The sequence below is a fragment of the Sipha flava genome, unplaced genomic scaffold, assembly GCF_003268045.1.
Source record: "Sipha flava isolate LNK unplaced genomic scaffold, YSA_version1 41_pilon_pilon, whole genome shotgun sequence".
Classification (NCBI taxonomy): domain Eukaryota; kingdom Metazoa; phylum Arthropoda; class Insecta; order Hemiptera; family Aphididae; genus Sipha; species Sipha flava.
Window position 1 is genome coordinate 2,491,583 of NW_020273144.1, and position 17,980 is coordinate 2,509,562.

Here is a 17,980-nt window from a genome sequence, read left to right on the forward strand (position 1 = left end):
TAATTATTTAGAAATTATTTCTAGAGATCTAATATTTTTAATATAACATAAAAAACCTATTACAAAAATTATAAACTAGTATTAGTTTATAGCTTATTTAACTTTGGAAAATTTATTATAATATAAATATAATCTGCAATAAATGTATTTTGAACCGTAATACTAACCCAAACCTAACCAGAAATATATGTTTTTATGCATTTATTATTGAATACTTTTTAGTATACCAAAGTATATTCAGTGGTAAATCTAAGAATGTAAGAGCTTATAATAATATTATAAGCTACTGGAGAAAATTATTGGTAGAACTGGATGCTAATAATTTTAACTACCCCAGTCTTTAATGATTTCTTGATCCACCCCCGGGCTTATTGATTTCTCTTTACATTTTTTTTCTTTTAATAATTCATATGCTTACGTAACCACATCATACAGATAAGAGAATTTGCAGTTTTAATATTTTTCTTTAACACATTTATTAAAAATAAATTATGGATGCAACATTTTTTATAGTTATTCTTTGTAGCCAAGGAAAAGAAAATCCTGGAAAGTCGTATAAATGTTTTAAAAAAGTTACTAAATTAAATGTTGATGAAATCGGATATTTTAGTTTTAATTAAACCATAGTAGGAGATTAGTTATTTAAACATTTAATAGATTCGGAATATTTTAAATGGCTTTTTTTTTTTGGTGAATGTTAGAATATTTGAACTTCAACCTACTTTATTAAGACATTTTGTTTTTCTTTTATACCAACAATCTTTTGTAATCTGAGCTGATCTATCTAACCTCTTACATTCAGTGTCGTTTTTTCAAGACCAATAATACATTAGTTTCTAGATTAAAAGACCAATACTGCTATACCATTCATCCATCATTATATCTCACCCGACTGTGGAGTATCTTTCGACACAGAAGTTTTGCCCTATTTGAATTATGTATTAATCAGGTACTTATCTACTATTGTATATTGTCTATGAATTCTAAAATATAAGTGTGTCAAAGAACAATTCAAATTCAATATTTTGAATGTGAATATAATTGCGTAATACTAGAACATCTGTTTAAACACCAAATTATTCACACTGTGAAACGCACATATTCGTTTCGCTGTTGTTTTGCTAGGCAGTATGCCTAACTTATTAATGTATACACATGTTTAGTGCACGTATACGTAAACTTGCACTATCACAAAAAACAAAATTCTGATCAAAATTTTTTTAAAAATATTTTTATCACAAGTGGTTAAAGTACGAATTGGTACTTTAAAATGGTAAGTAAACCAATACTTGATTATATTTTTCTATAAAATTTACAAAATATTTTTTAATATATTGTTTATTATATTGTTATTTAACTTTATTGATTCAATTTTGTTTTTATTTAATCCATAAAATACTAAAAGAATAAACCAATTAATAAAATATTTGTTCAGTTATAAATTTTATAGATTAAAAAATGAAAACAATCAGCAGTTTAATAACTGTATAATAAATTATTAAGTACAACGAACATTTATAAATGTAGATATATCGAATTCCAATATACATTTATAAATGTTTAGAAATATAGGATTAATATTTATAAAAAAAAAAAAAAAGACATAATTATTAATAAATTCGGACAGAATTATATGGATTTAAAAGATAATAATATATGCATATTATTTTACCATTACTGAACTTTATTTATTAAAAGCATTATTTAATTATAAAAAATTTGATATCTATTTAATAACTCATACATTTTAGACATTTTTTTTGGAGGTTCATAATTGTTTTATCCTTATCATTCAAATTTTTCTAATGCAAATTAATAATTTGCTGTATTGTATATTATTCTAAAATTTGTATTTTACCAAATTCTATGTATTAATATTTTCCGTTCTCACAAATACAAGAATAATACATAACATACAATAAAGTTTAATTCAAAATTTGAAATTAAGTTAAATCGTAATAATGGTTATTTTTATCTGATTTATTTGCCTAATGTAAATTTACTAAGATAACGTTTAGTTATAATTTCTCACATGTATTTTATCAAAATATTGAATAAATTTGTAGGAACACATTTTATGGAAAATTAAAAATGGATTTGTTGTGATATGTGTATTAATTTGTTTTATTTTTTCAATGATGAGTTTTATATTTTACTTTACTATTGATTGGCCACAATATTTTGAACAGAATATTAAAATATATAAACCTATTAAATTTAAAACATTGTTGGACGATAAGCCAATTAGTTTTAATGCGACTTGGATTTCAGGTATGTACAAATAAAATAAGTAATAAGATAAAAGCATAATGTTTTAAGTAGTACACATATGATTATAACATATGTATCTTAATATCTATAGGTGTATTTTAGAATATATATCATACAATTAGACGTATATAATATGTTATACATATTTGTTAAATTCGAATTGACGAAAAATTGTTTTTTAAATGAAATTAAAATTATTTTTCTTAAAATTTTTCGTTGACTAACTATACAATCATAAGTTACTTTTATAAACTGATAAAGCTAACAAAAATATCTTAAGACGCTTGATATCTATCTTTTGTGTGGAATGATATTTATTTTTTTTTAACTTATATTCTTACGTCATAATTTCCTATATTTTTTTAGATTGCTTATTTTTCTATAAATAATTTTTCAAACAAAAAATCAATAGTATAGCCATTAATAAACACTAGAATGATAGGTAGATTATTCTCGAGGGTTCATTAATTTTACTATCTTCGAATTGATATTGGTTGTGTGATTTAATATCTTTCATATAATTGATTTTTAATTTAATTTAAATTTTGTCACTATTATTGAATACTTTTACAAATTTGGATAATTAAATATTATTGTAATATGCACTAGATAATGAAATTTTGACACAGGACGATGATGGAAATATTATATTGCATGATGTAATTCAATTTACCAATTCAGTTATAGCGTTCAATTCAATGAAAGTAAATATGTAAAAATAATAATGGAAAACATAAGTACTATATGTATTAAAATTGGACATTTTTAGCATGTAAAGAATTGTCATACATATGAACTTTCAGCCGACAAAAAATATCTGTTAATATCTTATGACACCGATGAAGTAAGTTTCATTGTTACATACAAATAAAAACATTATATGTATTTCCTATTGACGTATATTTATATGATACAACATATGTTTGAGGAAGGGGATTATTCCAGTGCCACTAGAATTAGAGGCGAAACTAGGAATTTGACGCCCGGAGAAAATGTTAAAGCTACGCACTATCATAGACCAATAATCAAATACTCTTCTCGAGTTTTTTTTTTTAATAATTAATATACAATCATATTTATTGAGTTTTAACTTAATATCAGTATTTAACTAAGTTAAGAATATCCAATTAGTTGTTAATAATTACAAAAATTACATCCTCTAAAATTTTACGTCCAGGGAGGAATTCCCGTCTTACACTCCTAGTTCCGCCTCTAACTAGAATAGCATATCATATTTTTATTACTAGTTATAATTACATGTTAAATTACCATAGTTAAAATGTTGATGTGTTTTTTTTTGTTTTTATACATTGAAGACATATAATTATATGTCAACGAGTTATTATGACATCATCACTATTAAAACTAAGTAAGTTATAATTCTGGATAACTTAATAAGTGTACTCGTATAATGGATTAACTTTTATTTTATTGACTTTAGAAAACTAATTTTATCATTTGAGATCCTCTGACTTAAATAATGACTATATTTTAAATATATGTTATATTACATTGGAAACTACCAGACTTCTAGTAATCTTAAAATTACTAAACTATACCTATAGTATATTTTTACTATGTAGTATTATTTGTTTTGAATGTACGTTTTTTATTAAGAAGTATATAGTACAATTTGTGGAAAAATTAATTTACCGATGTTTAATTTTAAATAAGAATATTTTTATATTAATGTTACTGTTTTGATTTAAACTAATAAACATATTTTTAAAAATAACTAAATTCATATTAATGCTAAAATTCAACAATACATCGTATGGTGTATAAATTATATATCAAAAGTTATGATAACTTATATAATAATAAATTTAACAAAACGTTACATGACGTGTAATGTCAACGGTTAAATATTTGTGTTTTAATATGTCAGGAAACAAGTAACATTGAGAGATACGAAACACAAACCAAGAAGTGTAATGGCTGCTAAATGGTCTGCTACAGGTTCAACTCTGGCCATTGTCGATAACTACAATATATATTTGATACTCAATGCCGCAAAGCCAAACCACGCAAAACAAATAACTTTCGGCGGGCGAGAAGATTTATACTACGGTATTCCTGATTGGGTGTACAAAGGCAAGCAGTATTTAATTTTATCTGTTTAAGTTTCAATATAAAACATTCACAGTTTACGCACTGACAAAAAAATACAAATCTCATGAAATAATAATAAAAAAAAAAAATTATCACGTTACTTTTTCTACCTAACCAATTATATTATAATTAATTTTTTCTTTAAATGCTATTTAATGATATTTAACACATGAAAAATGTTCATTGAACGATAAAATACGAGCTTTGAAATAATCTAATGATCTAATAAAGGTCTATTTGATATGTATTTTTTTTATTTTTTAATTTTGCCTATTTTCGCCCATTACAGCAAATCTGATATGTTATTTTATAATATTTGAAACATTTCACGACTGTATTGGGTTCAACTCCAATCTGATATCTGGGGTGACATATGAGACACACACACACAGTACTTAACATCCGAGTCGATGAGGCAAAGTCAAATACTTAAAATACACATTTATATTACTGAATTTTATTTCTAAACCTTTAAATTTTTCGACTGTATAATTTCATAATAATATAAAACTATAATGTTATCAAATGAACATGATTATACACGCAGATTGATTTAATAAAATATACTATAATATAATCAATTATCAATTGTTTAGTATTTTATTTTTTAATACCATATTAAAAGTAATAAATTATTACTAAAATATAGTGACTTCATTAATATTCGAGTTTCATATGGTTTTTCTAAAACATATTTAGGTATTATTTTAAATACATTTCCATACCGGTTTTAATTTTTTATAACCAAATTTATTCTTATATTCTATTGTGGTCGAGTATCTTGATAAAAACAGTCTTATTGTTAAATAAAGAATTTTTATAATAAACATGGTTTCATCATTTCTGAAGTGCAGACTCACATATAATGAGAAAAAAAATTTGGAAAAAGTATTGTTTGATAAATTATTACGAAATACGTGATGAAAACTAACTCATAACTGAGAACGTGTTATTGAGCTAATAAATAATGATTATTTAGGTACTTACTTAAAAATAAAACAAAAGACAATGATGATTTGGGCCGTTTATTGAATTCGATCCTTGTCTCATATGTTTATGTTATATAGTGCTCGTTTTTTATTAATTATTATGTTTATACGGCATTTATTAATCAATAATTAATTTATTCTTATATTTAGAATTTACAATTATTGTAAATGCTAAATATAAAAATAAATCCTGTTGCTTTTTCACTATACAAAATCTGAAATATATATTATATATACTAAAATCATTTAATTTGTCTAATAAAATATTCCGTAGTTAAATGATAAATTATAATGCAGTTTATATTAATTTAAATTACAATTAGTTTACATTAAATACATTTACCTTAATTAGCTTAATTAGAAAATCATGTTTTTAATAAGAAATATGATTTATTTTAAAATTTATTTTGCTTTCTTTCTGCAGAGTTTTAACATTATTAAGAATTATTAATTGTTAAAATATAAGTGTTATAGAATCTTAAGTTAAAATATAAAGTAAAAAATTTTATTAAAAATGGTGAAAAGTTTATATTCTACGTTGAAATCTAATACTTTATATTTTTAGAAGAAATATTAAATTCAAATTTAGCAATGTGGTTTTCTAAACAAGGAACTAAATTGGCTTACATCAAACTTAATGAAACATTGGTACCATCGATACATCTAGCACGATACGGAATACCAGATACTATGTATGATCAATATAGCAGGATACATAGCTATCATTATCCAAAGGTATGGCACCGAAATTCAATTTGTTAATACTTAAGTTCTTCATGCAAGATATTTTTATGTTATATTACAGGCGAATGATCCTAATCCAATGGTGGAACTATTTGTACAATACATTAATATCAATACTGAGCCCACGCCTATAGCAATAAGACCAACAATTAAATATGATTCGTAAGTATAACATATCAAGTAAATCACATGATATATTATAGTTAATTAATCTCCATACACATAATGTTTGACATTATTCATCTTCAGTGAATGTGAGTCATATATCTTTATTAACTAAAATATAGTATTAGATAACAAATCAATCTTCTATGACCTCAGTAAATATAATTCAGTGCTGTGTTTATGACTTTTTCTTGGACAATCTTAAATTAAATATTCATTGTATGGTGTAAAATAATCATTTATTGTATATAAAAGATCATACTATATTAAAATTATTTTATTTTTCAACTTATTCTAAAGATATATATATTGAAATTTAAATTATTGAAAAATATTAAGTAATACATAAAAAAAGGTTCTGAAAAATAATACATGACTTGCAAAGCCCATAGCTTAATAAATACACTTTTGATATAATTTATCTCTTCGACGACATTTTTATGAAAATGTTGATTATTAATACCAGTTATTAGTAGGTTATATGTTAACATTTTATATTAATAATCTTATATTTACACACTAATAGTTGTTATCACAACAATATTTTTCATCGATAGTTGTAGGAATAATTTTGAGATATCTAATCCACAACAACACTAGAACCCATAAAAGAGAGCTGTTGAGTGATACATTATTAGTGCCCAATATTTTAACGTGAATTGGTTTTTAATTACTTATTTGGAAAAATTCTTGAATATGAATACAGCGGTTCTTAACCTGTGGTCCGTGTCTCTCTTGGAATCCGTGGCAGCCCTAACACATAACATACGTTAATACGTGACATGAGTGGATTATTACAGTATTGTTGGATTGTTATTATTGTTAATTTTTTTTTTTTCATATATTTTATTTCATAATATATGTCATATAATATATAAATATATAAGATATACATCAAGATATACATTAGTATTGTAGTTTTGTATAAGTTGAACGTTGATGTCATACATTTTTTTAGCATGGTATAAGTTATAAATTACACATTGCTTAGTATTTTTACGGTTCGTCAAGGAAATATATACTTTTTTGAATCCATCCATATATCTTCAATAGTATTCTGTCATTTCGAATCCTTAACTGATTTGTATTTTTAGATATGTTCCTAGATTCATTATTATAAACATAATATTAAATAACATAAATAGTTAGGCATTTTATTTATTTAAATTAACTGATATGTAGCAAAAATTGTCTTATGATATACGAGTATATTCAACATTAAAACATATGTTCAACAATTATAATATATACTTTTCCTTCTTGTACATATGAAAATATGGACTAAGATGGGTATTTTACATGTGTGATGTAAATCAATTTTTCAATGGTACAAGGAATAATATATTATTATTATAAATAATAAGTTTGAAACTATTGTTGAACAATTTCCTTTGAAAAATAATATTTGTGGTGCTCAGTTACTCTTTTATATAAAGGCAGTTGTAAGCAGTTGTAAGCAATGATTTTTAAGATGTTTTTAGAATCTAATGTAATATTATAAAAGGAAACTTACTATACAATTTTTAACTTAAGTTCTTAATATAATATATATTATTACCAAAATACAACATAACTATAAGGTATATAGATATAATATCAATACATTGCTAAATAATTCATAGTAAGTACTAAATGCAGTAAAAATAAACTCATGGTTGGTTTTTGTTTTAGCGGTGAAATTGTACTATATTATGTTGCATGGTCAGACGATGAACACTTATTTGCATTGTGGATGAATAGAATACAAAACAAATCTCATCTCGTGCACTATCATATTTTTAATAATACGGCCGAAGTAAAAGAAGTTAGTTCAAATTTTTTTAATTTGTTTTACATTTCCTTAAGTTATTAAATGCACGTGCACTATGTACAGGAAATGGAATTTAATCAAGAAAATGGTTGGCTCGATTTTCGCAAATCGATTTTAATTAATCGAGAACATTGGGTTGCATTGATAAAACCCGTTGAACAAGAAGACGGAGACTCGTATGGACATGCTTGCATAATTAAAACGAATGGCGAATTGCAGCCAATAACTAATGGTCATTATGAAGTCCTCAAGCTAATAAAATGGGACTTTGAATCGAATTACTTGTAAGGTGTAATTTTTAGGATGTATAATGCTGCACATATCTTTGTATTAATGTAAAAATTAAAATATTAAAATTACTAAAATCAAAAATCTAATTTCGATTATCAATTCTGTGCTAAAAATCTCAAATTTTGATTATTATTTTCATCCGATTGCGCTTATACACTATATATGGATATTTTTTGCTCATATCCTCATACGCATCAGAAATTCTAAAGCGAAATTAATCAATACTAATATAAATATTTGTGTATTCGTAAAAGTTATTAGCAGAGTGTTTTTAAGTGGTTGAGGTAACTAGTTAAGTGTACTCACTAAGGTACTTCAGTGAAAATTTTTATAAAATTATTTTTTATACCATCAAAGCCTGGGTTTTATCTTATTATTTCTAAAACATTTTATTTTACTTATATGATATTTCTTGCAAATTTCTCATATGAATTGATGAGTATCATTGTTTTCGAGCTCAAAATATGTGTTGTGATAAAGAAATTTGTGTTAATTAATCAGGTATGTTAAATTATAATATATGGGGTTGCCATAAATTTATAAGATGAAACCGGGAGTAATATATTTTTTATATAACTTTTAATATATTGAAAGGACCAGTGGCGTATACAAGAGGGGTATGTTGCAGTCAAGACTGTTAGCAGTCCGCCTAGGCCTTTTTTCAAATGTTATAAAACAATGTTCTTAGTGTGAGGGCGTTAGAAACGTAAGAAAAATAATGATTTGTTTGCATATGATCCTTCCCCCATACAAAAGTTATGTATAGGTACGCTACCGGAGAGGACCATTAATGGCCGGTAATATAATATTTAAAAATATTTTTGTAAAATAAAATATATTACATATTTATACGTGTAAATTACAAATTATGTTTTTATTATATATTGTCAAACTAAAAATATAATTTGAGATAAAATGGTCACAATAAAAAATAAAATAATACTACATTTCCTTTAAACGTCTAAGCCGGGACATATGGACGTCCCGAAAATATTTTTTGGGACACCAAAACACGAAGTCCAAAACCGGTGACAATCCCAGTTTTCCGGGACTTATGGCAACCCTATAATATATCAATTTCACCATTGTTTATCTTATATATTTCTCATACAAATCGATCTGTCACACCAGATTTTTTTGATACAGATAATTTTTTACCCAAATGTTTGATAATAGGTCAACTCACTTTAATTTCAAAACTAAAAGCACACTATTGAAACTGGTGAAAGAAAATTTATTATGTCGTACGTGTGCGACGTCCTCTTAAGATATTCTAAGCAGATGGTTCGTTTTCGCTCATTATATAAAATAATATAAAGTATTAATAAATAGCCATATTCAGTAAATAATAATAATAATATTCAATATTAATTTATATTCTTAAAATAGGTGCTTTTTATCGCGGTTTAACAAGAAATTAAGATCTTCTGGGTCGCACGGCATACCCCTCATCACTCATCAACCGTATATATTTTCATTGTCAACTTCTTGTTAATAGTAATTATTTATTATAATAAGTAGACAATTTATTACTGTACCCGCTACCTATTGACATTCTTAAGTTACTAATATTCGTGTTTCCATATTATCCATTGACTTGGACTATCTATGTATATTTAATCAATCATAATACTATAAATTAGTCTTTTATTTACCCTTCGGAAACTCTTGTTTTACCCTTTGGAGGTTATTTACCTTCAGGTTGGGAATCATAGATTCTATGGTTACAACGTTTCTTTGGTATAATAATGTTTTCAATATTTATAAAAAAAATCGTGTTAAATGTGAAAGACGATGGTAAATACATACATGGTGGTAAGAAATGTTAGGATGTCGTACATATAAAAATATTACTAAATACTTCAAATAATTAATGCTGAAGTTATATATTTCATAATTTATTAAAGACATTTTTCAGATATTATCTTGCCAATATAGAAAATATTCCTGAGGCACAACACATATACAGAGTGTTGGTAGATCATGGACAACAACAGACTGAACCAGAGTGTTTGTCTTGTAACACAGGCTGCACTTTTAGTTTGATAGAGCTTAGTGAAAAAAATACCTATTACGCACATATTTGCAAAGGGCAATGGGTCCCATACATAAACATAATGAAAACCGTATGTATTAAATATTACTGACTAAATCATTACTTTCAACTAATTATAATTACCAGGATTAGGATTTTATAGCACTTAAAATTGCATAGATATGCTCTATAAATATACCTTAAAAATCACTAAATAAGCTCTAAAAATATGCAATAAAAACAACAAAAAAAAAGGAAATTTATTATTTAATAATTTTATACGAGCACACGAGATGAATGTGGACTGTATAAAGCGAATTCTACACTCGTTCGTTGATAACTGGCTATTAGTAGATTTAATAAAAATCGACAAAAAAAACCAACAAAATCAGCAGATAACAAAAATTAGAACCAAATAACTAAAACGAAATTATTGTATTATATTATACCTACCTTTATATAATCGCTGTAATTGTACAGAGTTGCATTAGCGTAATCGGTCTATTTACTTAATCTATACATTTATAATTTAATTTAAAATTAAAATTAAAATTTTGAATCTTGAAAATTCAATTAACAAAAATCAAAAAACACGTTTACCAAAATACAATTTCATAAAATATACCCATTTTTGAATTAAAATCAAAATAAAGGGAGCTCAACAAATGAATTTTTAAATATAACACCGGTAAAAGGCAAAAAAGTCTCAAAGAATTAAAAAAAAGCACTATAAACTAAAAAACACAAAATATGCAAGAAAAAGCAAAATAAAATTTTTTATTTGAGTTCTTTGTATCATGAAACACATTTTTAGCTTACTCTGCTATTTTTTAAGCATCTCATAAGAAATATGCAAATGTTATAAAATCCTAACCCTGATAATTACCATGACACCTTGATGTGAAAATATGCTTAAATAATCTTGAATTATTTATAATTATCTGTTTTTTTAATTCTTCAGAATTTAAAATAATAATTTATTAAATATTCGAGAAAAAAAAGTTGGGGTATAAAAATTATAATAAGACAATACTAACTAAAATAATATTTTATTATATATTAGCTTATATTTCTAATATAAATTATTTCCTAAAAAGTATTTAACAAATTTAGTCCGCATAGTAAGATTACTATTTAACTTAACAAGTACTACAAAGAAATTAATTTTCGTTTAATTAAATAGTTGTATAAATTGTTTAGCGATTTTCATTCAATATACAATTTTAATCTCTTATTCGTTTTTTATTTTACCGATCTTTTCAGAATGGAAGTCATGTAACAACATGGAAATCAAATAAAAACCTGTACACTAACTTATTAAACGTCGCCTTACCTCGCATAATGTTTTTGACTGTTCCGCTCGATGATGATTATGAAGCTAAAGTAAAATTATTAATTCCACCAACAGTTGATGTTTCGCTAGAAAAAAAATATCCATTATTAATTTACAGGTAATTGTTATGTTATTAATTATTGTGATTTTATGTGTATTTACATAATTTATACATAATATACAGCAGGACTGTAATATTAAAATGATTTGTTTATACGTATTTCGCATACTTGTAAGTATTTTAAATATTGATTATTTGATATTCATAAAACTTATTAATATTTTTATACATCTCAATTTATTAAATCTGGCTTTCTGGATTCAAATTATTAAAGATCCAACGTAAACAATTTACTATACGTAATTCAAAAGTATAGTGTTCAAATTATTTTTTATGTATAATATATCCATTTCTTATTCCTGTTTCGAATTAACGTATGACTAAATCAAAACTTATAATATGCATTTTTAATTTACGCCGACGATTCATTAAACTTATAGTAATGATTACATAACTAATAAATTGATACGATGTTACCCTTTTACAGTAGCGGCTCGTAGTAAATATTTTGGATTTAAATTACTTAACATTAACTAAATACAATAACGAACAAAAAATAAACCCTTTTATTGGAAAATTAATTATACTTAATGTTTGATTTAATATTTAGTTAATATATATTGAACTTAATTTAATACTAACATTTTTTTATAAACTCAATACTATAATCAATTCTGCGATCTTTTTTATCTTCGAACTTGAAGATAAACGTAGATGACGACGTTAAGAGAATAAAGACTAAATGCGTGGTGGCACGGAAATTATTGTGGTAAACCCAGTTTCAATAGTCAATGTTGTGCTTTAGATAAATTTATCTAGATATGTTATCTAGATAAAAAATAAAATTGATATCTAATTTCATCTAGATAAAAATCATAGCCATCTAAATAAATTTATCAAAATAATTCACAAAATCTGTAGCTTATCATTAGTAATAACTAATCTACAATTGTATCATTCAATATAAAATAAATAACTATATAAGAAATTTCATTTGTATATTTACTTGCAAAAATTGGTTCTAAAATAGTTTTACATAGCATTTATTAATAATTATGAACAATGATAATTTATTATGTATATAGACATATATTACCTACATAATATACATGGGAGGTGAGAATTATTTATAATTTCATAGTATGGCCTATACGGGGAAGTCTCATACCCGTATTACGTATACCTGTAGTATTACGAACGCCGAAAGAGCATTTACAAGAATATTAAAACCAGAGATAACGCACCATAGGTCTAAACTGGTTATTAATGCAGCTGTGCGGTAGATGGTTTATAAATACTAAAGTACAGAAATAATTGTCGATAAAAAAATAGCAATATTTCAATACCCATTATGCTGTACCTACACAGAAATTGATCGTTCTCCATCACCATTTGACCGCCTTAAATTCAATATTTATATATAAATTATGCCCATTGTTCATATAATCATGTGCTCTAAATAATTGTCATTACCGGACCCCAATTCAATGAATTCGTACTTTGATGTGTCTACATAATATTATTGTACAACAAAATAAATATTAGGCGTGAATCGTCCGTTATTTATTAAAAACTTGTACTGTATGCAGCGCACTCTCATCCACAACGTATTCAATGTTTATCGTCGGACCGTTTTCATATTTTTTATAATTTTGTCTACGACTTTCAATTTTATTTTATTGGTGAAATATTTTATATTTTGAAATGGCTCGTTACATAATACAATCATTACCCAAGACCAAAATAGTTCACCTACAAACGGATGAAAACTTTGATGCCTTATATAAATATCTAGATAAATTCAATTTCTACAGTAATTATCTGTATCTAGATAATTTTAAATCCAGATATCTTATCTATATTTAGATAATTTTTTTTATCTAAGTACAACACTGTTCAATAGCGTCTATAATACGTGGCTTATTCTCCCCGACTTCCTTCGTCAAACAAGCCAAATTATTACATGTTATTATAGAAACTGTCAGGTGTCAGTTTCACTGAAACGACAACCGTATTCGAAGTGACTAAATTAGTATTTCGATAGTTCCATCAAAATAACTATTTATTTGTTTTAGATTTTATGGCCTTCAATTTATAATAATAAACAATGATAACGATAGAAAATATTTTTAAATAGTTATTATTTAAAAATATCTGTTTTTTTTTTAAGGGGGGATACAGTCTAAAAGTCTCCCCTGACAAGCCGCTCCTACCCTTTTAAAACGAAATAATTTCTTAACTTTTAGTATATATATATTATTTGTAAAATCGATTCCCGACAAAATATCTACAACATACTCGACTAGTATGAATATCAATGTTATTTAATAATTTAATATACATATTATTAAATTATGAAAGAATTAATATATTTAAATTTCAAATTCAAATCGGCACGGGTCAACCTTAATAGATCGACTTGAAACTTTTAGTACCTAGCTCATTATTTTATGCATATATACAAATTCACGGGGTCAGACTAACAAATATGCAAAAACATATTTCTATAATTAAATAAGGGCCACCCTAATAATCATATTATAATTTAAACTTGAATCAAACGGAGTAGCCTTGTCAGAATTATAATATAATTTTTAGAACGATGGTTGTATATTTATAAATATTTTAAATTATCTTTTGGGTTGAAAGTTTAACTCAATTTAACTTTGATTATCAATTTATGTAGTAACGGCGGACCTGTATCAAACACAGTATTAGACGAATTTCAAATTGACCTGAATACGTACCTAAGTGCAAATCACAATATTGTTATAGCCAAAGTTGATGGCCGTGGCACAGGTCGGAGAGGTTACAGGACATTATTTGCTAATTATAAGAAACTGGGAACAGGTGAAATCGAAGATCAAATAACAGTAGCTAAGTGAGTAACAAAAAAAAAAAAAAACTCGTAAGAAAAAAACTATAGCTAATATTTTTTTATTAGTGTAGACAGTAAATTTATGTATACTGTGTAAGACAATATGTCGTTAAGATATTACGATAAATATATAAACAACAATACGGTTTCACCCGAAAGTTTTGTTAAAATTAATTAATCGAAAAAAAAATTGTAATTGTTATTAATTATTATTAATAAATGAAAAATATTAAACAGATATCTACTGAGCCATTTATCTTATATAAACAAAAATGAAACCGGAATTTGGGGATGGGGTTATGGTGGTTACGTGGCCGGTATGACTTTAGCTAAAGACAAAGAAAAAATATTTAAATGTGGATTGTCCGTCGCACCTATAACCGACTGGATGTATTATGGTTTTGTATAGATTATTTATTTTTTAGAAATTCATGAATAATTGTAAATGTTTGTTTAATAAAAAGTATATTATTTAGACTCTATATACACCGAACGGTTTATGGACACGTATACAAAAAATGTCGAAGGTTATAAAAATGCCAGCTTGATATATAATTCTGAGGGATTACGTAAAAAGAAATTTATGATTATTCATGGAATGTTTGACAATAATGTTAATTTTCAACACTCTGCGATGTTATCTAAAGAGCTACAACATAGTTCCATTACATTTAAACAGCAGGTAATTTTTGTAATGACAATTACATTTTCTATTAATTATTATTAAAAAGTACTAATTGGATTATAAATTCACTATTTTAGTTTTACCCCGACGAAATGCATGAGTTTTTAAATGTTAAACCTCATTTATACCATACAATAATGACGTTTTTATTTTCTTGTAAGTGATACGTTAATTTACTTTTAGATATTCCAAGTATGTAAAATTAGAAAAAAAATTTTTTTTTAATTTCAATAATCCTAAAAAGGTTTATAATGTAATTATGTTCAAGAAATTACAAGTCTCTCATTATTCGTGTGGACATTAGTTATAGTTGCATTTATTTATGAAAAATTAGTAAGTATCATTGGATCCTCACTTTTTACTTTCCTATAATTTCATTATTACTAAAAACTTCTTTAAAATTATGTATAGTTTGAAAAATAATGTAAAATGAGTAAAATGTATTATAAATATGTAATTTTTAATATACACCTTAACTATGTAATTCTGACATAAAATGTTAATATTAAAAGTTGTATAATGCTTTTTTTTTATTATGTGACGTATTATTATTTAAGTTGGTCGAATTAAATTGTATTGCATGTAAAATAAAAATAATCATTTAGAATAGGATTTTTTGAATAATAAAATAAATCTGATCGGTTACCCAGCAAATTAGTTGTTTAATAAAAATTATTTTTATGATTTTCTATTTTTACTTTGTCATTTTTATCTGTAAGTAATTTATGCATTCAACAAAAGTAATGTGGTATATTATGAATAAACTGATTTTTGTTTTCCAATTTTTCTGGACGAAATGTTTCGGAGGTTTGAATATTTTTTCCAACTTACTATATTTTTCTCCGTGAGACTTATAAAATAATTTGTAATAGATCTAAACTTGACATACAATAAAACCTCTACAGAAAATGATAAAAATATTGATAAATTAATCGATGAACTAAAAAATTGCAATTATGATGATAAATATTCAATGTTAATGCAAAATATTAAAAAATATATCAATAAAGAAATACAAAATGTAACTGAAAATCTACAAAGAAACCCGAAAGTAATATTAAATTAAGTTTTAATCTTTCATTATCTATAGTAAAATTGACTTATATTTCACATAGTTCATGAATATGATTTCTGAAAGGCAATCAAAGATAAAAGATGTTACAAATAAAACGTCAGCTGTCCAACCTGAAGATATAAAAAATGTTCTCGAGAAAAATGTGCATGTTAGTAAAATATTTATTTTAAATTTTAATCAAAATTAACTTAAAAGTACGATATAGTTAACTAACCTGAGTACGAAATTTGAACTTCATATTTATATTTCTCAGTATATTATTAATCTATTTAGTATCAATGGTATAAGTTAGGGGCGTATTAAAGATTAATATATGGGGGCAAAATAATTTTTCACCCCTATACATATTGATAAATAAATATGTAAGTCAGAAGAAGTGAAAAAAAATGTTTTGAGCTAAGCGAGGACAATTATTTCTTCGACTTCACATTTTTATTAATTTCAAACTTTATTGATGTAGGCTTGATATACGTTTCCAATTATATATTTTTGATTTAGACTTAAATTACATTATGTTATACAAAATCAATATTAATATAACCTACATGGATGTAATATAATTTAGTTATCTATATCCATAATTCATAATTCATATTTTTGTATCTGTTTACATGCATATGTAAATTAATATATTATTAAATATTAGTTGTGTAGCATATATACCTAATATGATATACTACTTTAGAAGAAACTGTTGTGGTTATGTGTTATTATTGTTATATGGTTATAATTATATCACTGATAATTTCTATACAATATATCAAAACTTCTATATTTTTAATTTTTTAAAACATAATATCAGTAAGATAATAAGTAGGTAAAACAATAATTCAAACAACCTATAAAATACCGGTATGACTAAAAATATTTCCTCAACTCTCTTCCTTATCAAGTTTAATGTCTGTATCCTATGTAATAAAACCGAGTTTGCTGAATTATGGGAGATCAATTATTATTTTACTATATATATATATATAAAATATACTTCAAGGTTACCACCTTTCAGTGTCGAATATACGTGACACATATTTTTTTGAGAATTAATTTCATATATTTATTATATTCAGTTTAATTTATTAGTATGCCAATTAAATAAAATATTGTTAATTCATATAGCTTCTTAAATTTTAAAATAATAACATAAATATGGCTCTTTCTCCATTAAGTATGTGAATACTTTTGTTATAAAAAATTAAATATGCTTAAAAAAAATTCCAACGAATGCAGGTATGGATACAAGGGGAGCTTAAGCTCCTCCCCCTTAGACATTGGATAGAACTATATCGGACGTATGTACTTAAAATATTTAAAAAATCAGATGTGAGAAAAGCAAAAAACATATGCAACAAATTATCACAGTAACTCGCTTGACTAGCCCTACCCCTTTTTTTTCATTTCTAGATCCACGCCTGAACGGATTTATATTAAAATATTAACAAAAAAATAAATATAAGGTATTCACTTATATTATAATACTTCTACCATTGATTACGTATGCTTAATCAATGCTAGTATTTAGTACAAATAATTG

At 24.9% G+C, this 17,980-nt stretch overlaps 1 protein-coding gene across 2 annotated transcripts; it reads left to right on the forward strand.

The window, feature by feature from the left end:
• Nucleotides 1–1,140: 1,140 nt before the first annotated feature.
• On the forward strand, nt 1,141–15,722 carry LOC112689023 (venom dipeptidyl peptidase 4-like). Of its 2 annotated transcripts, XM_025562519.1 has the most exons (17): nt 1,141–1,273; nt 2,067–2,271; nt 2,881–2,975; nt 3,041–3,115; nt 3,588–3,640; nt 4,160–4,365; nt 5,938–6,107; nt 6,178–6,278; nt 7,953–8,085; nt 8,155–8,375; nt 10,301–10,508; nt 11,681–11,868; nt 14,498–14,692; nt 14,927–15,087; nt 15,166–15,371; nt 15,452–15,530; nt 15,619–15,722. In XM_025562519.1, exons 1-17 carry the CDS (start codon nt 1,271–1,273, stop codon nt 15,624–15,626), a joined length of 2,307 nt encoding a protein of 768 aa, XP_025418304.1. In that variant the 5' UTR covers nt 1,141–1,270; the 3' UTR covers nt 15,627–15,722. The 2 variants fall into 2 exon arrangements, with proteins under 2 accessions (XP_025418304.1, XP_025418305.1); XM_025562520.1 differs by lacking the exon at nt 2,067–2,271 and having other exon boundaries at nt 2,901–2,975; nt 15,452–15,722.
• The last annotated feature ends 2,258 nt before the right edge of the window (nt 15,723–17,980 follow it).

Coding starts and splice junctions, on each gene's coding strand:
- LOC112689023 (XM_025562519.1), top strand. Junction 2,272..2,880: donor TAATGCGACTTGGATTTCAG/GTATGTACAAAT, acceptor AATATGCACTAG/ATAATGAAATTTTGACACAG. Junction 8,376..10,300: donor GACTTTGAATCGAATTACTT/GTAAGGTGTAAT, acceptor GACATTTTTCAG/ATATTATCTTGCCAATATAG.